This window comes from Onychostoma macrolepis, chromosome 16 (assembly GCF_012432095.1).
Source record: "Onychostoma macrolepis isolate SWU-2019 chromosome 16, ASM1243209v1, whole genome shotgun sequence".
Classification (NCBI taxonomy): domain Eukaryota; kingdom Metazoa; phylum Chordata; class Actinopteri; order Cypriniformes; family Cyprinidae; genus Onychostoma; species Onychostoma macrolepis.
Genome location: NC_081170.1, coordinates 6,968,687 through 6,993,686, shown reverse-complemented (window position 1 = coordinate 6,993,686; position 25,000 = coordinate 6,968,687). Strand labels below are relative to the sequence as shown.

Below are 25,000 nucleotides of genomic sequence, written 5' to 3'. Positions count from 1 at the left end.
AAACAAATAGGGAGGGAATTGTCTCTCTCTCAGCATTATAGGATGGATGATCAGAGAGACATTGGGCTGCTTAGCCCCCCTTCTTTCTTTTTTTTAAAGCAGGAGTTTAAAGCTCAGCATTTTCTTCTGGAAAGCCTTAACTGGTCTATGATGCCTCTTTTTGTATGCGCTTGCCCCCATCGTTGTGTGACTGACCCCCTCAGCCCTGCTGGCTGCCTGATCACAGGGACCGTTTATTACCGTCGTCCCTACCGCTCTTATCTTACGCCGCCAATGCTCATTTCCTTTCCAGATTGAAATGCAAATGTGAAATTTAATGATAAATGCATTATCTGATAGGTGCTGATAACTCTGATTCGCTGTCAGTATAAAATACACACCCCAGGGGGCTCACCGGTGCCAACTTGCCAAAATCCACTTTCTTGTAAATGTACGTACCTGCAATAAATTCTGGAGGTCATATGCATTAAAAGGGGAATCATATTTTGTGTATTCTGCGATGTGATGCCACGGCTGAACAGTAATTGCTGCCGTTGCTATCTTGTTGGATGTATTATCCATCACTTTGATGAAGTGACTTTTAAGAAGTGCAAAAAGACAGATAAAACAGATTTTTTTTTCTCTACAGAGAGACGGCGAAGGAAAATCTGCATGGTAAGGCGAAATTCTTGGAAAAGAAAAGATATCTGTTTTTACGTCTGTTGTGTGCTTTCTACTGAAGCTTAAAGGGATGGTTTATCCAAAAAATGAAAATTCTGTCATCATTTTCTCACCCTCATGTCATTCCAAACCTGTATGGCCTCCTTTCTTCTGTTGAACATAAAAGGAGAACATTGGCAGAATATCCATACTGCTTTTTTTCCATATAATGAAAGTATATAGTGCATATAGTACATACGACTAATGTGATATATTTCAAGTTTTCGGATGTTTTCTGAAGTGAATTTGAAGTAATCTTTTAAGCAATAAGTCATCAGTAATTATTTAAGTAACCATTTAAACAGAAAGTCTTCTCCAATGTAGCTCTCAAATCGCAAATCAACTTGATCACATTTAAATAAATAAATAAATAAAAAGTCCAAATGATATATATATATATATATATATTTTTTTTTTTTTTTTTTTAACAAAACTACTGTGGCTTCAGTAGAATTCATCAGAAATTCATCAGAAAAGAGTAATATGGACTATATTTACAGTGCTTTTAAAGTGATTTAGTGTCCTTTTTTGTGTCCTCATTTGATGGCACCTGGTTACTGTATGCTTTTACTGTACAAAAAAAGAAAAAACCCTCAGACATTCAGTCTAACATCTGTGAAAAACGCAGGTTTGTCATACGCTTTGGAGCAACTATAGAATAAATAAATGATGACAGAATTTCCTTCATGTATAGGAATTGTTCATGTCACATGGGAACAACAAAACACTAATTATTGTCAGATGCAAATCACACCAGATTCCAGATTATATAATAACCTCCTCATTTCATAAAATATATTAACAGTTGCATCATGCGCTTCCAACCATGGAATACTGAGTAGACAGCATGCTAAAAAAACAAGTACAAAAAGGGTAGTAAATGCTGCTGTGCACCATTTTGCCTTCTTTCCTTAATAACACGGCCACTGTTTTTTATGTTAATACAACGAGACTGTGATCAAAAGCAGATCACCACATCACAATTCAACATAAGTTAGAAAAAATACGCTCTTCGTAATTCAAGAGCTCATTAAGTCTTCAGAAGCAGCCGAGAGTTTTACCTCTGTCGGGTGGCCTTGTCAAGGATATCTTTAGATGTCCTGCTATTGAGCGTCTGAAATCCCCTGATCCCAGATGGATTCATTTAAAACGTGTCATAATGAGCCGCTTACAAGTGATTACTGGCCGCTAGCTAATGGGCTAAACGGTTAAAGGAGGGCCAGGAATGATCGCGTGCTGGATTGGACCTTCAGGACTGAGTATCATATCAGAGGGGCACTGAGCACTGGTTTTCTTCTCTGATATTTACTGTTCTCCAGCATATAAAATCAGAAAGCTTTTGCGGTGCAGAAAGACTCCAGGAGATGAAAACCAATCCAAGAAGGGCTATGGACCAGGTCATTGCTCATGCTAAGAAACCTATGGAGGCCCAACACTTAAAAACAAGCTACTTTTCAAGCTAATTTTGACTTTATTTCTCACACTTGTGACTTTATTTCTCAGAATTACTTAATAAACAACTTATTTATCTATTTAAAAATTACACTCTCAAAAATAAAGGTTCTTTATTGGCATTGATGGTTTCACTTAACATCCATGAAACCTCTTCACCTCACAAAAAGTTTCTTTATATTATTAAAATGTTCTTCACATTAAGAAAAATGGTTATTTTGGGGAACCCAAAATGGTTCTTCTATGGCAGGGGTGTCAAACTCAGTTCCTGGAGGGCCGGAGCCCTGCAGAGCTTAGATGCAACCCTAATTAAACACACCTGGTCCAGCTAATCAGATCCTTCAGGCTTATTTGAAAACTACCTGGTTTGTGTGTTGGAGCAGGGTTGGAACTGCGGCCCTCCAGGAGCTGAGTTTGACACCCCTGTTCTATGGCATCAACACAAATCCCACCTTTTGGAACATTCATTTTTAATAGTGTACTATTAAATTCTTGTTCATATGCATTTTAACAATTGCGATATTACATCAAAGTGTTTGTTCTCTTTTACATAGTCAATAGACTTTAGTTTACATCACAGCCTGAACCATGATTTGCCTCTTGCTAAGGATATTGTATTTATACTGAAAAAACATTTGGATGCACCTCTGAGTGCAAGATGATTTGTCAATATATTTGGTCAGTTTTTAGCAGAATTTGAAAAATATTAAACTTTTAAATGTGTATATCTGTTAAAAGCAGGGTTATTATAGTTAACTAGAACCAAAACTTTTTTTTTCTTTACTTGAAATAAAAGTCAAATGAAATTAAAAAATAAATTTAATTTAATTTAATTTAAAAATTAAATAAATAATTATAAAATATAACTTTTTTTTTTGAAAATATATGAAAACTTTGTTTTGTTAAAATACAAAAATAAAGAACTATATCAATATATTTGAAAAAACTCAATGATATATAAAATATCAACAACTAGTCAACATTTTGGAGAATACTATCATATAGATTACCTCAAAGTCAACCGATTTTGGACTAAAAGCCCATCATGTCTTTTGGTTTACAAGTTGATATTGCCAATGTCACAAAATTATCTTTATTGTCCATCACTGTCAGATTGAAAAGGGCTTTCATGCAAAAGGAAATAACAACAAGTCAGACAACATATTGTCTGTACAGATACTTAATGTAAAGTGAGAACTGGAGATATAAAGTCACAATTATGAAACATATAGTCAAAATTCATGGTTATATAACATGAATTGTTATACACATGTTCTTTAACACGATCAGATGATGCACTTACGTGGACCGTCCCATTCCTCTGGCTCCAGAGAGGGTTGTCTGGTCTTCTCACTGTCTGTTTCCATCTCGGTCTCTCCTGTTTCTCTGTTGCCATTCTCTCCCCCTAAAAACACAATGAATAAATCATATATATTTGTGAAGCTGTAAACGTTTTGTCTACACTTTATATTGACACTTGATATTTCATTCATTTCCATTTAGTTTTGATAGATAGATAGATAGATAGATGGTCATTTTGTCCCACAAAGCACAGTGAAGTCACAGTTTGAGTACAGATGCTTCGTGGCAGTGTCTTGGCGACCCTCTAACGCGGCGGAACGGCCTTCACCATGGTCCTCAAACACACACTGGTCCATCCGGATGGGTTAATCTAAAGATCAAATTCTCTCGCCACGGTGTGTTTAAGCCAGTTAAGATGTGGTTCACTTCAAAGGCAGGCAGTAAACATGGCCAAAAGGATCGCAGCTTCTTGCTTGCCTCTGCACACCCGGGCGAGAGGAGAGGGCCACTCTGCCCTACTTACTGCACATGAGGTCATTCTGACCTATTTTCCTGCATGCAAGTTCCTGCTAGGGCTCAGCTTTTTTTATTCATTCTGTCCTCCTCACTCTCTCGCTAAAAAGTGCCTCACTATTTGTATTGTCAGGCCTTGAGAAGCTCCTTAGCATACTCATTGAGCATTACCATAAGGATAACAAAAGGCAATATCAACAGTTCCTTTCCAGTGTAGCGAGTTTGGGAAGGCAGCGAGATAACATTAAAGGCTCTACCTTGATCTCCGGCGAACATGTTAAGCCCTGTAACGAAACGTCTTGGAACTGTTTAATTACCGCTCAGGAAATGAAGCTACAAGATGATTCGTTAATTAAGCAGTGATTAAGGATTTTCTGCCTTCTATCTAACACCGTTTGCAATGCATTTTAAATACAATCGCCCAGGCAACCTCGCAGGGAACAAGTGTCACAGCCGCTTGATGAAGTTTCTTTCAGGAACACGGAGGGAATCCGCCGGGAAAACATTGCGCCAAGCAGGTACAGTGCAACAGAAATGACCTGCATAAAATGAAGAAGACTTACATGCAACAGAATATATTCTGACGTATTCGGACATATCCTGCCTGTGTTTTTGCATTCCTCCATGTTTCTTTGTCACTCTTGTATGCAGATTATATAAATATCCATCCTGCTTCTCAGCAGGCAGATAAATAACAGGGTCAGAAATTAACCAGGGCTCAGGGCAAAATGCCCCAGATATTCACTCCAACATTCCCATTTCAAAATTTATTAATTTAGCAGACAGTTTCATTCAAAGTGACTTACGAATCAGAATACCACAAGCAGAGGAAATTCATTCAAGAGAAGCAGAACAAGCTAGCTAGTTAGATAGAAAGTGCTTTTGGAAAAGATGTAAATATTTGTTTTTTAATTGTTGAAATTTACAGCATGAAACCATGTGACCAGCCAATTATTTAAAATTGTTTGGGTTCGCTTTGCAAATTTTTTTTTAAAGGTGTTTATGCTCACAACGGCTGCATTTATTGGAAAAATAAAAATAAATTACAAGCTTTTTGTATTTAAATTATAATATTTTATTTTAAACTATATAAATTATAATATTAAAATATAATTTACTGTGTATTTGACATTTTTTAAATTTAGAAGTAATAATCAAAATTGTTCAGAATAAGAAATGTGATGTATAGCACTTGACATAAATGGACATTACATTGCATTTTTTTTAAATATATGGTTAGAAAAAAAATACATGCATTCATAAAGATTAAAAAAAGTCCAATTCCATACTTCATCGGTCACACAGTTTCATATTCGCCATCCTTTAAAAAAAACTAATTCCAAACATACCTTTACATTTAATCATTTACCAGATAGTTTTATCCAAAGTAACTTACAAATGTGTAGCATCACAAACAATTTATCATTAGAACCAACAATATTCATAGTACACAATGCCACGATTTTTTTGATCAGAAAGAGAAACGGACTATTCACATTATTTTAAAAATACATAAATAGAAAACACATCTAAAACCATCTTTATTTGGATGGATTTACTAATTTAGACATCAGATTAAAATACAATATTTAATCCAATATTTATGTGTGCCACGTGTTTTTATGTTAATTAGAGCATTGAGTCATTAGCTTAGCAACATGCTAATGCCTATAATCGAATTGGAATTAACTTTGAGCTTGCCAAGACTTTTGTGCAATTGCTGCTTGTGAAAAGTGTTTCAAATTAGTCACTTCTGACAATTAGGATGCTGCCTAGGAAGGTAGCTGTCTTTGTAGAGTCAGCTCACTAGGGTTCGAAACCGGTTCGTTTAAATCTGTGTCAAATGAGGTGGGACAGACATAAGGGTTTACAGCCCTTCTGCTCACTGGTCTAAAAAAGAAAATGAGTAAGAGATTGATCTGGGTGCCAAGATGTTGTTTGCATGCGTGCGTTCAACCATGCATGCATATGTCAGACATTAGGTTAGAGTTAGTGAGAAATCAGCCAATCAGATCGCAGCTCCTCTGTTCTGTCTAATGGCACTGACATGCATGCGGGTCAATAAGCTTATAGGCGATTTACACAAACAGCTCCTGCAGCAAGGTAGACACAAAGTCATATTGGCTTTTCTCTTCCTCTCAGCATTGTTCTACCAAGGAAGCCCTTGAAAATGTCAATCTGGTGAGGGTGATTTTAAGGAGATCTGAGCTTTCTAATCCCAACAAACTGAGAGAGAGTGACAGAAAGATCAAATAGACAAATACTACAGTCTAGATTGTGAATGACCACACATGCACAGACGTCCACAGAAAGATTCACCTATAAACACAATATCTGTGCAGGAAATGAAAAAAAGCATTCAGTATGCTAAAAAATGATTTTGTATTCTAATGGTACAACAATGTGGCTAAAAGAATAGACTAAATATAATAAATATTGCTTATTACTCTTACTGAAAATAACTATTTCAATGGTCATATCCCTGCATATACTATTTTGCACCAAATATATGGCACCATTTTTTTTTCCGTCATTTTGATGCGCTACCATGGTAATGTGATTTTTTAATTTTTTACTGTGACGGTACCATAATATTTTTTCCACCCACCTTGGAGTACAGATATAGAAATAATTAGTGCTGTCAAACGATTAATCACAATTAATCGCATCCAAAATAAAAGTTTTTGTTTACATAATATGTGTGTGTACTGTGTATACTTATTATGTATATAAATACACACTCATACAGTATATATTTTGAAAATATTTACATGTATATATTTCTATAATTTATATTATATATAAATATATTTAATATACAAATATAAAATTTTTCTTAATTGTATACATGCATGTGTGTGTATTTATATATACACATCATAAATATACACAGTACACACACATATTATGTAAACAAAAACTTTTATTTTGCATGCGATTAATTGTTTGACAGCACTAGAAATAATAATTTAAAAAAATCAAAACTCAAATTTGCAGGACACATTAATTTAAATAAATAATTTTAGTAAAATTAAACAACATTTTTATTGTTTTTGGCTGGCGTCATGAGTACCTCTAAGTTTTCAGTTATTTCTGAATTCCCAAAGGATCTACCCAATTTTTTTTCTCATTGAACATCCTATCTTATTCCAAGAAAACATCAGATTATGAAGTAAAATAGTTATAAAGAGCATTTCATGCTCACTTTAAGTAGCATGGTCCTGAATATATCAAAGTATTTGATGCTGTTAGTGTAACATGTTACCATCACAGTACTTTTTTGTAAAGGTTTTGGGTATCCATTTATCAAGAGTACAAAAATTATTTTTCCAGTAAAACTGGAAACATCTGTTGTTAGCAATTTACCCATTTCTGTTCCCTCTGTGTGTACTGTATGTTTAATAAAGCGAAAGACTTTCTTAGTGTGAGCAAAAAGAGAAAAACAGCTCTATAGCTATTACATGACCAAAATTGCCTCGTTGAATTGTTTTCTAATAATGGGAACTTTTGAATTATGTATCCTGTGTGTTTTGAAGATAAAGTGCTAATTTTGTTATGCTTGGTGATGGGTGGCCACTTAGGAAGCCAATATTTCCCCTCCATTTAAAGCAGTGGCAATTGAGGATTTTATAAAGTGAACTGCTGTTAAATAAACAGATTTCCCTGTAAAAACTAGAGACAGCTGTACAACAAATACTCAAACAAAGTCCGCAGTTTCGCTTTTCCGCCCAATAATCTGCAGTGGCATGCAGCTCTCGGAAGCTGATTACAAAACAAAATTCAAATGCCTCCAGTACGGACAAGAAAAAAGGAAAATAACCCAGCAAAATCCCACCCAGCACCCCGGTGGAGTGTGTGATTAGTGGAAGGCCTCGGCACTATCTCTTTAAAGGCCCATAAATTCCCCATCATTACAGGAACTGGCTGTGCTCTCTTCTGGCTGCTGCTGGCCTGCGTTATCTCTCCATGCGATGCCGTCTGGAGTATGTAGATCTGGCCTGGCTAGATTGTCATACTTAACAAACATTAATGAATGATTTCCTGCACAGAGTCAAACGGGGCTAAAGGGATGCGTCTTTCATCTTATCGCTGCGCAAATGAGCATTTTCCCATATTCTCCTCGCTTTACCATCAGCGACGGGAGAAATGTATTGAATAGATCTTTCTGCAGCCGAAGATCCCGATTAGCAAGGAAGCGGCACAAAAAAAAAAAAAAGAGCGTAATTAATTCTACTGTGCACTGTTTACTGGCTCGCGTCGTAAGGATTCAAAGGATTTGTTCGGAAGTGGCACCTTGCTACGGGCTAAAATGACTCATAATTATTCAAGTATTTCTCCGCTGTGATACCATCAGACCAGAATGGAATCTCAATGCTGTCATTAAGATCAATTAATTCATATTGAACATGTTTATTCTGCAGCTCTATTGAGATTTCTTTTCGTTAGCAAGGCCAACATTCGCTATTGGTTTGAAGAGTTCACAACTGCAAAAAAGGCAGACCAACTCAACTGCTCCCAAAAGAAACATTTACAAGAATGGAAAAAAACACGGAAGCAAGGTCGAATTTCACAATTTCTGTAAAACTACAAAAAAATATAACACCAGCATTCTCACAATTATAGCAGCGAGTGTGACAGCGGCTTGTAAATTTCAGTTTGAAACTTGTTCACAAGCGCAGCGCCCATAAATGTGAAATTGACCGTGAAAAGGAAGTTGTTTGGAGGGGGGCTGCTTCAATTGTCAAGGAGACAACAAGGTTGTCTCTCTGGACTATCAGGGGTGCCTTTTTTCTCTTTATTTCCCTCCGTCTTCTATTTCAAATAAGGAGGCCCATCTCTTCCGACAGGCCTCAGGTTTCATGTTTATTCACGTTTGTGCGCTAGACTCACTCTATTCATCGGCAGGGACTTCATTTCACAGTGCGCTCTGCTGTTTCGAAACCATTTCGTATGAAGCCATTGACGGAAGCGTCTCAATCATTTCATGGTACATGAGTGCGCAACGATGCCACTGAAGCCGAGACCCTCTCCAAACAGTTTAGGGTCGGTGCAGAGAGGAACCCTTCTGCTGTTTCAGGGTATTTGGTTCCACAGAGGCTGCTGGGAATTGGAATGAGTGATGTGCAAAGAGTCGACGCTTCAAAAAGATTTACTGATCATAATGCATGATGGTTTTTGTGAGCGCTTACTGTTACAAACCAAACACTTATTTTTTTGTGGTGTGTGTGGTTTTTCACAACGTTATGAATGATGTCATCAGAGCGTATCAGTGAACAGATATTGGTGTTGGACATTGAACGTTCAAGCTACAGTGTTCTGAAGAGCCATAGATATTGTAAGTACATGTATTCAATTAAATAAAGATTAAAAATACAGAAATACAATTACTTTCATTAAGTAACAGTTCTTGAATATAGCAAGGCAAACACAACATTGTAGAGACACACAGGACAGCGCAACAAGTGCAATCCGATTACTGAACAAATGACTCTTATGAGCCACTTCTTTACAGCGAATCAAATACTTATGAATAAGAATCAATTCTATTACAGTCTGATTTTAAAAATACAGAAATGAATATATTTTCATTGTGAAATGGTTCTTGAATGTGTAATACGCTGCTAATGCAGAAGGAACACTGTAGAAACACATGGAACAGAGCAAAGTGTAATCTGATTCCTGAACAAATTTAAGTTAATTTTAAGTGAATCAAGTATTTGTGAATAAAAATCAGTTCTTATCTGGTTCAATAAAAAAAAAAAAAAAAATCGAAATACTTTCATTACATGCCTGTTCTTGCTGTACCTGCCGTAGAAACAATGTGACCAGTGTTATCCAATTCCAAGTGAATGATTCTTATGAACCGATTCTTTTTAGTGAATCAATGATTACAGTTGAAGCGTCAACAGACTTGTGAGGGCTTTTTACGTTTTTTTTTGTTTGTTTTTTTTTATTCCTCAAAAGAATCGTTGATTGAACCTTTAAAGAATCCTAAACGTTAAAAATAATACCTTATGGTTCCCATCCCTTTTCGTATGAGCTGAAGATTTCTGGATCTTCAGCCCATGTGACTAGGAATGGGAATCGAAAGGCATTTACCAATTCTGATTTCTCTTAACAATTCTAGTTAATTCCATTTCGAACCGTGAGCTGTAAGGTGCAACGGATTCAGACTCAAGCAGATGGGTGAGACTTTGCTGGCGTCCAACCGCCTGACCTCTGTGAATTTAAGCTTCTTTGCTCCTTCACCGTCGTCCGATCAAAGTTAATAAGGGCTTGGTGAGTTAATGAAGACGGGCGATTCCTCTTTTTGTTCAGACAGCTTTTTAATACCTATTATAGGATGAAACTTTTAATGGAGGTTTTAGGTTCTCCTGACAAGCTAGTTGTCGGCAAATGCTGACAAAGATACACGACCACTGAACTACGAGCCAGCCATGGAGCAACCGCCTGCCAGCGAGGAACTTCACACAGGAGACCTTATTCTCCAGAACAGATAAAGGCCCAGGGATGAGTGACTGCTTTTTAAAGCTCCAACGTTTGACTCCGCTCGGGCTAATTACAGCCCGCCATCTCATTTGAGAGGGTTTACTTAATCAAGAGAACCCTCTCTGCCATCCTATAGCTGAGGAATAACACACATAAACCGTTTAATGCCACCAGGATTGCGTTCGCCTTCAATTCATAGCACTTCTGCGTAAGTGGAGTGAATTTAAGCCACTCAGACGCTGGGCTAAATGCGCTTTAAAGAGATCTAATTGAGCAGAGGATCAGGGGGAAATGAATACACCTGATGAGCTTGTACTGTGCGTTAACGGGAAGAGAATGGGAACTTGTCCGAAGAATTCGAGGACACGGAAGACTTACTGTAGAGCCGAATTGCAGCTGATAGGGAGCTTGAGAAATCTGACGCAAACCCCTCGCGTATGACGACGGGAAGATTACTAAAGCATCTCGGAAGTTAAAGAGTTGAAAGTTTGGACCACTGTTGGACTTCGTTTTAGCAAAGCCATCAAAAAAGTTCAAAGGAATCTTAAGAGAGGAGATTTGCTAAAACTTGGTGGTGCTTGAGACAAAAGAGGCCATCGAATGGCTTTGACAAGTGCACACTCAAAAACTGCCTTGGTCCAAGCCTAACAAAAGTGTATTGTGATGTTAACACGGTACTTAAATGTTTACCATGGGACTGATGGTATTTCCAGAGTATTCCCCAAAGAAAATAGCACTTTTCGTATTTTTAGTATGCAGAAATTAAAAAATAAACAATTAATAAAAGATAAAAATAAAATAAAAAATATACAGTAAATAAACAAATGAAATGAAACAAAAAAGCAAAAATAAATATTATCATGGTACTAAAACAAAAATGGTAACAAAGTTTGCGACCCCTGTCAAAACCTACAAATCATTTTTGTAATTTAAGGGCTCATTTGAATTCTTTTATTGAATCTTTAGATTCACCAAAGCGGTTCTTTCATGAATCCCACCAGTTTAATGAAAACCACATTTATATAGACATCTACTATACATGACGTCTTTACATTTTTCCTAATTAATTTCTAAATAGAAGAAACAACCTTGGGATCTTTTATTAATAGTAAATTAATTTAGCATCTCAATACTGTATTTTATCCCTTGAGAATCTGAATTAAAGCTCCACAAACAAAAAGTAAAACTGTATTCATCAGCAGGTTTCTCCAAGCACATTCAATCCAGCAGCGGGAAACAAAAGCACATATGAAGATGTTCATTTGACCCTGAAACAAAATATTGCCAAACTGCCATTAGTTCTAAGGTTCACACATGCCACGCCTGTTACACCTTTACGGTTAGAACAAAAGGAAAACCATTAAAACGGAGCCCACCTTGTGCAAGACATAAAAAGATTCTGCTCCTCAAAGACAAACCTTGTATGAAATCCCTTTGGGCAACGTGGGTTTTAAAAGAAACGTAATTTAAAAACATTTCTGTTTGAGGCAGAGGGACATTCAAAGCACCAACTCAGTCAGATTCCTCTCAATGAACAGTAAAGGCAGAATTGGGAACCCAGAGAAGGGTTTCTTGAGGGGTGTGTGCTGGGGGTCCAGACATACTCACAACTTTGAACTAAAACACACTGTAAATCAGTCAGGTGTGACCAATACATAAAAGCAATAGAAAGATCATAGAAAAGGCAAAAACTGAATGAACTGGCACGAGACAGACATCAGGCCCAAAACACCCAGCAAACACACAGATGCAAATGCTTAACCAACACATTTCAAGCGTGCTGTAATCATGTGCTATTAAACCAAATGCTAACTATCAACATGTTGACACTTTAACTAAAGGTTAACCTACTTGTTCCGCAAGATTCCCCTTTAAACTGTTTCTACTTCAAGGCAGAAATTGAGTTGAAAAATAAATCTGACTTTAACAAAAACTGGTACATTTCAGAGAGTGTGTACACTACTGTTCAAAAGTTTGGTGTTGGCAAGATTTTAATGTCTTTCAAAGTCTCATCAAGGCTGCGTTTATTTGATCAAACCTACAGTAAAAACAGTAATACTGTGAAATATTATTACAATTTAAAATAACTTTTTTTTTTTTTAAATAAAGATGTAATTAATTGCTGTGATGCAAAGCTGAATTTTCAGCATCATTACTCCAGCCTTCAGTGTCACATGATCCTTCAGAAATCATTCTAATATGCTGCTTTGCTACATTTTTAAATATCATGCTAAAAATAGTTCAGCTTAAGTGGTACATTCTTTTTCAGAATTCTTTGATGAATACATAATTTGTTTAAATATAAATATTTTGTAACATTATAAAATTGTAATTTCTGATCATTTTAATGCATCTTTGTTGAATACTACTACATTCTACATAAAAATACTTACACATTTGGTTCCCACTTTATATAAGGTGGCCTTAACTACTATGTACTTACATTTAAATTAAGAATTTGGTACAAAGCACTTATTGTGTACATGCATGTTTTTACATTGTACTTATATTTTTAAAAATACCTATATGTAATTACATCTGTAATTAATTTCTGTAATTACATTTAGAATTACACTGTTGACCCATCCCTTACACCTTAACCCACCGTTAAACCTACCCAGACCACCAAACCTGTGCCTAACCTTACCTGTATCCCACCTCAATAGCAGCAAATGTGTTTTACAATACAATATGAACACAATAAATACATTGTACTTATTTTTTGATGTAAGTACATAGTAGTTAAGGCCTCCTAATATAAAGTGTGACCGACATTTAAATGGTAGTATATGTCTGAATTATCTCATCATTTGAACACCGTAAAAGAAGTCCTGAAAATTGACCCCTCCACTACAACTGTAAAGTCTCAAGATGCATCATATCATGTTTAACATCAATACTGATCATGAGACAGACAGGAACCAATGAGTATGCCTTTAGAAGACTTGAAATATAGCATATAAGTCATATAGACAACTTTTATGCTTTCTTCTATTCTTTTTGTACCCATCCTTTTTTGTAGTATGAAAAAGAGCAGTGTCAACATTCTGCTAAACATCTCATTATTTGTATTGCATGTATAAAGGCATTTAGGTTTGGAACAACAAAGGTGAGCAAATGACGACAGAATGTTTATTTTTGGATGCCTTTAAGCGATAAAAGCTCAAGTATGTTTCATTCCCCATGGCAAATCCTGGCTAGAACATGACTAAAGTTTAGCCAGCGCACTGGTTGCCATTGCCTAGATCAAACTCCTGTTCTCAGGTACATAGTGAGATTCGGATATCAAAGGGAGCCTATCCAAACCTGGACGCAGAGGTTGCTGGAGATTTTCCCACGCCTCTACAAGCCCAGCCAAAACAGTATGTGTTCAAGCTTTGATTTAAAACTGCCATCAAACCGGTGATCAGAGACGCCTCCGAGTCAGACTTCAGCTGGGAATCAATTAGCAAAACTGAATTTCTTCAAATGTTACAATTCATTTGACTAAGATATACACTGTAATGAATATCTAAACAATTCCTTGGTTTATACATCATCTACATGAGAGGTTGTGCTATATATGGTAGAAGTAGAAGCGTCAGGAATATCTGACCTTTGCCGCAGAAGTACTCCATGTCCTCACAGGTGAGGTTGTCTGGCTCAAAGTCAGCAGGAAAGTTTTCCTCCACTGAAAACTCCTCTTTAGCAGTGAGTTCATTTGCGTCTGATATGCACTCCTCCTCTTCCTCCTCCAGACCTCCATCTAGTGGACCTACACACAGAACACAGCACAACCAGACTAAGTGAGACGCTGCCAGGCAGGAACACTTACATTCGTATAGCACATGTGTCAGGAACTTTTGAAGTTGATTATGTTGAGTATGTTTTACAAGATATACAATTTTAGACTCTTTTCTTTAAAAAAAAATTCATGTTTGATCCGATGTTACTTACTTTTTAGGTGAAAATTGTTTACATTTTTTTTTTTTTTTTAAGTCAACCACATTTTGATACAGAACAGCATGTATCCTTTGTGGAGAAGGCAATCCCATAATTACGTTCAGCATGCGCGCGCTTGTCTACTGAACGTAAACAAAGCTGATTACGTTGATTAAGTTCTGGGGTACTCTCTAAAATGGTGGCCGGCGGTAATTCGGTGAGAAGAATTGTCGAATAAATTATTATTGTTTTCTTTGCGCACAAAAAGCATTCTTGTAGCTTCGTAAAATTACGGTTGAACCACTGTGTCACATGGATTATTTTAATGATGTCCTTGCTACGTTTCTGGACCTGGGAACACTGCAGTTGCATTGCTGTCTACGGAGGGTCAGAGAGCTCTCAGATTTTATCAAAAATATCTTAATTTGTGTTGCGAAGATGAACGAAGGTCTTACGGGTTTGTAACGACATGAGGGTGAGTAATTAATGACAGAATTTTCATTTTTGGGTGAACTAACACTTTAGGCACTATTCCTTTGACACACACAGTATAAATCCAAGTCAATGCTGAGGTTCTACTTAGTTAGGATTCTTACTAGAAAGGCAGCTTACTAGGTTTTGAAACAAAGCCACAGAATGTCGCTATACAAAACTGCTAATTTTTCCACATCAAACAACGCCTATATGCTCAAAATGAAATAGTACCACGCTACTAAAAGTAGTTTTCCAGAATGCAGTTTGTACACTAAATTTTATACTTGCAAACTGTATTCCACAATGAAATACACTCAATTTGACCTGCTAACTAAACTGAAAGCAATACTGTATTTTATTAGACTAATTATTTGATCAGACCACTAAATGACGACTCCATTTTTTGTTTGTTTGTTTTTTTTCACAAAACTGTAATGAAATGCAAAATAATCATAATTATTTCCTAGATGACAACTGGCTGGCATTCCCTGAATTGCAAATGCAACAATGTAGCAGCATTGTTGCACACTGAATACTGTTTCCTATAATATTTTTTGTGAAATAGTAGGCAGCATACAGTACATGCTGCACCGTATGCTGTACACTAGTATTCATAACGTAATCTCTCCTCAGGAAAGTGTTTCCTATGGCCCACTTGACTGAGTATCCTCATGACCGCTGCTGCACGTGTGGAGCGCTGCCGCTTCTCAGCCGATGTCAAACCCGTGAAACCCTCTTCATCTGCGAGAAAAGTTCCTCTCGCACGACCTACTGACTTTTAACACCGGCGTCAGCAGGAGCGGAGGACAGAAAATGCCTTTATTAATTTGTCCGCCTTATCACAGGATACAATGTTGATTTTCCATTTACATTTCATGCCTCCAGGTAATACACCAGTGCAATCTTAAAGGAGACATTTTTTCCCATTGATTAATTTTTTTTCTCTGCTCCGTGCAATGTTATTTCTTTAAATCTAAATGATTTCTTGACTTTAGCTTGTAGCTGTAGCTTTTTTTCCTTTTTTTTTTTTTTGTGGGGGTATTTGCATATTATGATTTTGCTACAATCAAGGGCATTGGTGGAATTGCTTCCACCTAAAATTGCATAGGGGGGAAAAAAAAGGGTCAGACTGCATTTGAAATGCTTTTATTTTTTCTCTGCAACTCCACCCTAAAAATGTCAAATAAATATGTATTTAATACTCAGTGCATTTAGCACCAATACTTTTTTTGTATAAACTTCCTTTCAAAGGTTTGTTTTTTTCATTTGAAAAAGAAAGAAAGAAATTAATACTTTTATTCAACAAGGTTCCATTAAATAGATCAAATGTTACAGTAAATACATTTATTATGTTACAAAAGATTTTCAAATTCAAACCTTTTGAACTATCTATGTAAAGAATTGTGAAAAATGCCACCAGAAGAATAAATTACATTTTTGACTTTCCATAATATATAAAAAATATCTATTGATCATACTTAATGTGAGAGATTTTTCAAAAATACATTATAATAATACCTAGCAATGCAACTACCCAGAACAACATAGCAACTGTATAGCAACATGCTAACAACCACTCAGAACATCTTGGCAGCCCACACTTTTGCAAACATTCAAAATGCCCAAAAATCAGGAAATGTAAAAAAATGTAGCTTACTGACATTCAGTTTCTATATCAAACCATTATAACAAGCACAAATGACCTTTGCACGTCAAAATTCCCATATATTCTCAAGTTAGGGAAGTTGACATCCTAAGTACACCACTTAACGTGTCATTTTGTTCATTTGTAACAGTCGAGACGCTCACTTTAATAAAGCAATAAATTCCGTGAAGAGTCCTTTCTTCCTGCACAGAGCACCGTCGAGCACTGCCTGATCTTCCCAAACGGCCGTCTCTGTTCATTAAGACTTCTAAATGACTCCTTTATAGTGTGCTACATCTGCAGGACTCATGCTACATGAAAAGAATTAGCGCACAGATCTCTAATAGACACTGTGTGAAGCGCTGGAGAGCCGGCGTTTAAATTAGGCTACAGTTTTATGATCTAATCGCACTCGGGCCTTTCACCGGCTTACGGAGGGAAGCGGCGCCTTGCGTTCTCTCAATACATCTCAATATGCTAAAAGCAGATGGGCAGAGAGATATCAGCCGCTCTGAACCGCTGAGGCCTGACACTTCTCTCTGAGAAGATGAAGAGTTACTGGGAGAAGGGTTTCTGAAAACACTATTCAAACAAAAGCTGAGGGGGAGGGTGTCCTGAAAAACCATCACCCACAGCTTTAAATGTCTTTAAATTACTCTAGAAATACAAAAAAAAGTGTAAATATGATATATTACCATTCACAAGTTTGGAATTGGTAAGATTTTTTTAATGTTTTTGAAAGAAGTCTTTTATGCTCACCAAGGCTGCATTTATTTGATTGAAAATGCAGTAAAACCAGCAATATTGTGAAATGTTATTACAAATTAAATTATCAGTTTTCTATGCAAAGTTGAATTTTCAGCATCATTATTCCAGTCTGCAGTGTCACATGATCCTTCAGAAATCATTATAATATGCCGATTTGGTGCTGAATAAACATTTCTTCTTATTATCGATGTTGAAAACCATTGTGATGCTTCATATTTTTATTTAAACTGTGATAGATTTTCTTTTCTTTGATGAACAGAAAATTCAAAAGAACTGCATTTTTTTAAAATAGATATCTTTTGTAACATTATAAATGCCTTTACTGTCATCCTTGCTGAATAAAAGTATCAATTTCTTTATTTCAGTTCAGTACTATCTAACTTCAAATTATAACGGTAATTGGTTATAAATCAGATAGAATATTTAACAAAAGTAAATTCATTTGGAAAGGAAAACTCATTGTATGGGACAATTTATTTACAATTAAAGCTCAACAAATGTGAAAATCTATTTTTTACACAGCTCCGCATGTATTTTGCTACATTTGTCATTAAAATGAATTACCAGACCTGCAGTTACAGATTGTTTTTTAATGCATTAATGAGAAAAAAATTATGATTCATCACTAATGAGTGACATTAAATTAAAATACTGATATCTCAATTTAGTATTCTTACATGGTATGAGAAACTGGAATGGTATGCTAGTATCTATCCAAGCCTTCAGGTAATGCCCTGGTTTCATCACAAATATCAAAAAATGTGATTATGTAAGGATACATCAGTATAAGTCATGTTTAAGGGTAAGACCTCAGAGAAATATAAGTTTTAGGGTACTGTATGATTACCATTAACAAGAAAGACATTTAACAGATTCATGAAATGTGTCGCAACACTTCAAATCCACTGGATCCTTGCATCGAAGTCATGTTTTAAAAGGCTACTTCACTGACCTGCTTCGATTACCAAAGTTCAAGCCCTTTGCACATGTTTGGCTTATTATACTGCATTCATTGCATGAAGAGACCTGAAATAATTTCAGAGACAGCAAACGATAAGAATAATGACTTTCTAAACGACTAGGCCCGCACTCCTAGCTCATTTTCTGATAGTGCTGTAGCCCGCTATATTTAGTTGTGTACTGTTTAAAAGTCTGTCACAATCAATCTCCTGACGGCTGAACGCTGGCTGCAGTTTGCAGATGCTTGGAGGGGCCAAATGCGCCGGACGCCGCCCTCTGACACCATCAGAGAATCGCTTGAACCCGAGAGAGAAAATCAATGAGACCAGATATATTACGAGATAGAGAGAGATTCTCGTTAGATGAAGATTCTTTGAAAATGAAAGTCATGTGAAAACCGCAGGCTTTGTGATCCATTTTACACAAAACGCTTTTTGATGGTCTATTGACGAACTGCAGCTTTTCAGCTAGCAGTGGAAAATTGATCTGTGTTGTTAAGCTAACAGAAATTTGTCTCTGTCAGTCATATGCTGACAGAACTGTTGGATGTATGCATAAAAGCACAAATACTACAGTGAATTAAATGTACTGCATAGGCAAAACATTTGAAGAACTACTGTTTATGAATGCAACCTATTTAGTGCAACCTATTCAAGCCATAGCAAGCTCAAACATGACAATTCTGTCATCAGTTATTCACCCTCATCTCAGGGACTTAATACAGGGAAATATTGGGCTTAAGGTCATATGGTCATATGAAAGCCCCTGGTCGCCATTCACTTTCACTGTATGAAAAAGAGCTGCTTTAACATTCTTCTAAACATTTGCTTTTGTGTTCAATGGAAGAAATTGACAATATTTTCATTTTTGGGTGAACTGTAAGACAGGGTTTCCCAAACTAGGGTTTGCGAGTTGATAAAAAGCAAATTAAAAAAAAAAAAATTATTGAATCTTTGGTGATTTTTATTTTTTATTTTTTGCCATTTGTGTTTTTTTGTTGAGTATCATACTTGATACATCAGGCTTTATAGGAGAATATGGAGCTGAATATACTTAAGAAGGAAAAATACATATCAGGTCACTCGATATCTTGTACTGTATATCTAAAACATTTATTGCAATGCAATACAATAATTATTGAGAGAAACAAACGTATCATATTTGATATGACTGACATTTAAACATTTTTCTAAAAAATGACATATGGATTGTAATATAGAAGTTATTCTTACGTTGACTTTATAAAAATCTGTGGATATTTAAAAAAAAAAGACCACACTTGAAGGTGAACATTTTTACAATTATACTAAAAGGCCTTTTACTTACTAAAACAAATCTAAACTATAAAACTCGTGACAGAAGGAATCTATCAGATTCCATGCAACAGTTCTTTCAGCAAAGTTTTGATAATATAGAGCCCTTAGAAATATGGGTTAACTTAAAATCTTAGGGGTATTTAAAGTAAATATTTTAGGTCCAAAATATTCGGCTGACAAAAAAAGTTTGGGAATCCCTGCTTTAAGAAATCATAATAAAACTCCACAACTCAAGCTGCAGCAGTGTATACAAATATAGCACAGCGCTACCTCACATTCACATGATCCTCCGTTCACCCAGTGACCCCTGTGAGATAAACATCAGCCCAGAGATGCAAAGATACGTCTGCTCGCTGTCTCTAAACAAGACACGTGCTGGAAATATGCGCAAGGGAAGCCACGAATCAAAAAGTCATTGCTAAACTGATCATTCACAATGTGTCACCGCACTTCAAATCTAAACTCTGGCTAACCCTGACGAGCCTTAACAAGTAAGAAGAGAAAAATGAAATTATTTTGAAATTGAATTCTAAACTTCAAAACAAACGGGTCGGTGTTGAGGATTGGCCAGCGGTGGGGCCGTGTGCGTGCGTTTGGAGGCGGGCCGGGGCTCGTCTGGGGCCTCTGATGGTGATAGCACACTTTATCAGCGGGAGCCACAGTGTGGAGTCCCATCACAGTCTGGGTCTTCTCTATGGCTCCTAATTAGGGTAGAGGTAATTGAATCGCATAGAACAAAGCAGCAGATCTCTACAAGCGAGGAAATCATTCTGCTCGCACCTACAGCAGTCGTTTTTTCATCTGGCTGCGCCATTGAAAACGGGACCGAGCTTGGCCCGAGGATAAAACACACAGCGAGCACCTGAGACCCAACACGAATACATAATGCCGCGTGAAGGCCTATAGGGACGTCCAGACCGGCCCAAACCCTGCCAGACTTGGAAGGAAACCTGCCTTTTGTGGGCCAAAGACAGATTCTGGTGTGGTGTTGGGACATTCTGGTTTGAAAGTACATGCGCACACACACACACACACACACACACACACACACGTCTCAGCGCAACTCTTCTGAAGCTGCTAAATTGTCCGGTTAACCTCCATTAGATTCACACATGCAGGATTTGCGTATTTTGATTGAACTATACTTAACAGCTGGTAGAACATCTTTACCAAAACATATAGAGAGTGAACTAATATAACCACAGAATGTTTTTATCCTAGACATCAATGAGATTAAATGGAGAACAAATGTTCACCAAATAGAGACTTTTTCGGATATTTCTCCTGAGAAAAAGTGATCTGACATCTTTAGAGTTTGAGAAGAGATCTTAATGTCTCAAACTGTGCTCAGATTTAATCAAGATACCACAGAGATCTCAAAATGCACTCAAATAATTTCCTATTAAATTATTCCAAGACCAAAATAAGTGTATTGTGCTATGGGCATTAATTTTATAGTCCTACTCCTCTTACACACTTTTTAGCCTATTTGTAATTCTCTTCAAAAATGTAAGGAGAATCATATGAGACAAAGTTGATACTGGAAAGAAGTATAACTTTAAATGCATTGAAATGCAACCTTAAAGAATCAGGGTTCACAAAGCTTTTGACCATAAAAGCTCAAAATTTGTTTTCTTTATTTATGCAAACTGCACTCAGAAAGATAATATTTCTGAGAATAATTGGTTTTATGATATTTAGAATATATATTATTTTTTTTCCCTGAATGTTTAACATTTTTGGATTTCACAAAAACATTGTGGAAATGAATATAATCTTAAAAATCATGGAAATCCCAATTTTTCTAAATTTGCATGCCCATAGAAACCTTTTATATTTTTATACATAAAATCACTATATAGTGTTTTTCAAAGCTAAACATCTGAATATATTCATGGTTAATGAGGCCAAAACATCTGGTTATATCTTAATTAGGTCATGTTTTCTGGGTTGCATGTTTAATGTGTTTAAACTCACAGATCCATGATTAAAAGATTCAATTACTATAGCAGCTAAAGTCCATAAAGATCAAATCAGAACAGAGCGTTTCATAATCACTGTGAAAAATCACACATGTACATGCTAACAAACAGCAAAGCCTCTCTGAGCTGTTGAGTTTGCAGAGTTACTGGATTGTCTGCATATGAAAGTGAGACATCCTGTGTTCAGCATCTAGTAGACCGGAATTGGAGTGGCATAAAAACAGGACTGGCATTTGACAAGGCCATTAAAATGCTGGAGGCGTTTCTGAGCGAGCTGATGGGCTTCAACAGATGCCAGAATCTCAGAGCCTCTACTTTTCTCTCTCTCTTTGCACCCAACTGGCAGTGCCACACGCCTATTAAAGGCTGAGGGTCGTCCTCCAAATGTTCAACACCAATCACAGAGACCCTGCTCTCTGAAGCTCAGGTGTGAGTTCTCATTAGCTCCTGTGCTCTGTCCCAATTTGGACTGGGCCGTCTTTCAGAAACACTCACTCCGATTGCTCCACATCAACTCCAGTGAGTTCCAGAGAAAGACATTTACAAGTGAACGGCCTTCTGCACTGGATTTCTGAGCCTGAGGCGAGGTCACACTACACTTTAATCACGCAAAATCACTTCAGCCTCGCAACAAATAAGGGCGAACAGAATGTTGCACTTTTGGCCTTCTGTTTTTAAGATAAAATGCATTATAAATAACTAATTACAGCAGAATCAAGATGTTTAAAATTGACACATTTTACTTTTTAAATGAACATTTCTGGTCTTATTGCAAACAATTTATTGGTCGACAGTATTCTAAGTAAAATAAATGTTTGTCTTTGTAATCTTTGTCTTCCTTCATATACGCAACAATTTTCCTCTGACTTTTCAGTCTCTCCTCTCCAACCAGTTGGCTCAACTGTTGTATGTAACACTAATTTTTCACAATCCAAATCAATTTGATGAATAAAAGCAAGTTCTCTCCCATTTTTCCTGAATATCTTCAAAATATACCACATTAGGTTGTGAAGAAAATACACCAGAAAAAATTTGATGTAAATGGCACTATAAATACTGTATACTATATCATTCAAATATCTTTCGCTATGTGAATTTGAAATCGGATTTTTATAACTGTAACATTAATCATCAAATATGTTCTGACTGACTGTCAGGTCCAGCATTTTCTCTTTCATTGTGAAAATACATGTTGTTATTGTTGTCTCGTGCCTGCTTACACTCTCAGAAATAAAAGGTACAAAAGCTGTCACTGTCACCTTTTCAAAAGGTACACTTTTGTACCTATTAGGTTCAAATATGTACACTTTAAGTACTAATATGTACCTTTAAGGTACCAAAATGGACCCTATAGGTACAAACATGTACCTTTGGAAAAGGTACGGCCCCAGTGACAGCTTTTGGTCCTTTATTTCTGAGAGTGCAGGACATAATTTCTGTCACCATCCAAAAGCTGATGTCTTCTGAGAATGAATGCTCTAGAGCTCTCAGTGCTTTAGTTTTAAATCAAGACCATTTTATATCAAGGAAATAAATGAGGCGCTTTCAGAGGAAAGTGATTGGAGTCTTAAATACTTGGAGATAAAACAATGTTTCTCCATCAAGGAACAATTTCTGAAACGGATATACCCGTGATTCCAATTTCACTCCAGCAAGAAAGAGGCGGCAGTTTTTTTAAGCAATAAATTCCTCATTAATTCAATTCTAATTTGCCTCTGGTTCCTATTTCTATTATTGATAGTTCCACTTCTTAATACCCCAGATAAAAATAATAATACAAAAAAAAAAAAAATTCGCTGCTCTAACTCTAAGGAGACAGAATCCACGATAAGATCTAAATATTACTCATGCCAAAGAGAAGTGTGAAGTCTGATGAACATTTCAAAAGAACAATTATTTATGGATCAGCTAAATCTTTTCCACTTTTTAATTAAAAGTAAAGAAAATAGAAGCTAATTATCCTGTAAAGATTAGCTGGTGGGCATCTTTCTGTAAATTAGTTCTAATTAAAAGGAAATTGTCAAATGACATTCAAAGTGCTGTCCTTTAAAACAGACAGAGGGCGGGATTTTTTTTCTTGCCGGCTCTTAAGTCTTGATGTGGTCGTGTGAAGCTTACGGAGAGAGATTAAAAATCCGTCAGAAGCCGAGGCAGAAGGGCCCGTTTTGCCTCCTGAAGACGCTCTGCACTGGGGAACAAGGCCTCTATTGGGTGGAGTCCTCCTGAAACATTATTTGATCTTACTGATGGTCTAACTGTTTAACGTGTGGGTCAAGTGTGAAATACATTTTCCACTTCTATGATAACACATCGGAGGAACATCTCAGTGAATTCATCTGGGCTGCTTTGTTTCTAACCTAGAAAGAAATGATATTGCCCAGAGGTTGCACTTTCATTAAAGTATCAACTTTGACTTTTTTGAATGAAAATTCTGTCATTAATTATTAATTACTCACCTTCCTTTTGTTCCAAACCCGTAAGACCTTCGTTCATCTCCAGAACACAAATGTAAAATTTTTTGATGAAATCTGAGAGCTTTCTGATCCTCCATAGACAGCAAGGATACGATACAGAAACGTAGCAAGGACATCGGTAAAATAGTCAGCAGGGGTTTAACCATAATTGTACGAAGCTACGAGAATACTTTTTGTGCACAATGATAATCATTTATTCAACAATTCTTCTCCCCGAGTTACCGTCTTCCACCATTTTGGAGAGAACCCCAGAACGTAATCAACTTAATCAGCGTTGTTTACGTTCAGTATAAAGCACGCGCATGCTGAACGTAAACAACGCTGATTACGCTGACTACGATCTGTGGTACTCTCCAAAATTGTGGAAGACGGTACCTCAGGGAGAAGAACTGCTGAATAAATTATGTTATTATTTTTTTCTTTGCGCACAAAAAGTATTCTTGTAGCTTCGTAAAATTACAGTTGAACCCCTGATGTCACATGGACTATTTTACCGATGTCCTTACTACGTTTCTGTGTCTTGATCGTGATAATATCATTGCTGTCTATGGAGGGTCAGAGAGCTCTCAGATTCCATCAAAAATATCTTAATTTGTATTCCGAAGTCTTACGGGTTTGGAACGACATGAGGGTGATTAATTAATGACAGAATTTTAATTTTTGGGTGAACTAACCCTTTAAGGAGTGTATGAATTTTTCAGTATTAACTATATGACTTCTAGTTAACCCAAAAATAAAACATTCTGTAATCATTTACTCACTTTTTGGACTGTAACACATTTTTTTGGGGGGGAGGAGAACTGTACTGTTAACGATATGTCAAAACTTTGCTGTTTGTTTGAGGACACCAATCTGTCCAGCGGCAATGGAAGATGAGTGACTCCATTCACCCTGGAATTACACGCTTCAGCTTTAAAATCCCTAGGAAAATTCAAAATAGGCACAAATGAGGTAACTGCTGATGTGCCGAAAGCATATGGAGTAATAAAATAATTGTATAGCTCA

General features: G+C 36.5%; 1 protein-coding gene across 16 annotated transcripts in view; it reads right to left on the bottom strand.

Moving 5' to 3' along the window:
- The window catches only part of zfpm2a (zinc finger protein, FOG family member 2a), a 239,909-nt gene that overhangs the window by 106,490 nt on the left and 108,419 nt on the right, over positions 1 to 25,000 (bottom strand). For all 16 annotated transcript variants that reach the window (XM_058747492.1, XM_058747498.1, XM_058747493.1 and 13 more), the window contains 2 exons: positions 14,051 to 14,209; positions 3,455 to 3,556 (listed from right to left, as the gene is read on the bottom strand). In XM_058747492.1, coding sequence (XP_058603475.1) covers positions 3,455 to 3,556; positions 14,051 to 14,209 — 261 coding nt within the window. The remainder of the gene's footprint in view (positions 1 to 3,454; positions 3,557 to 14,050; positions 14,210 to 25,000) is intronic.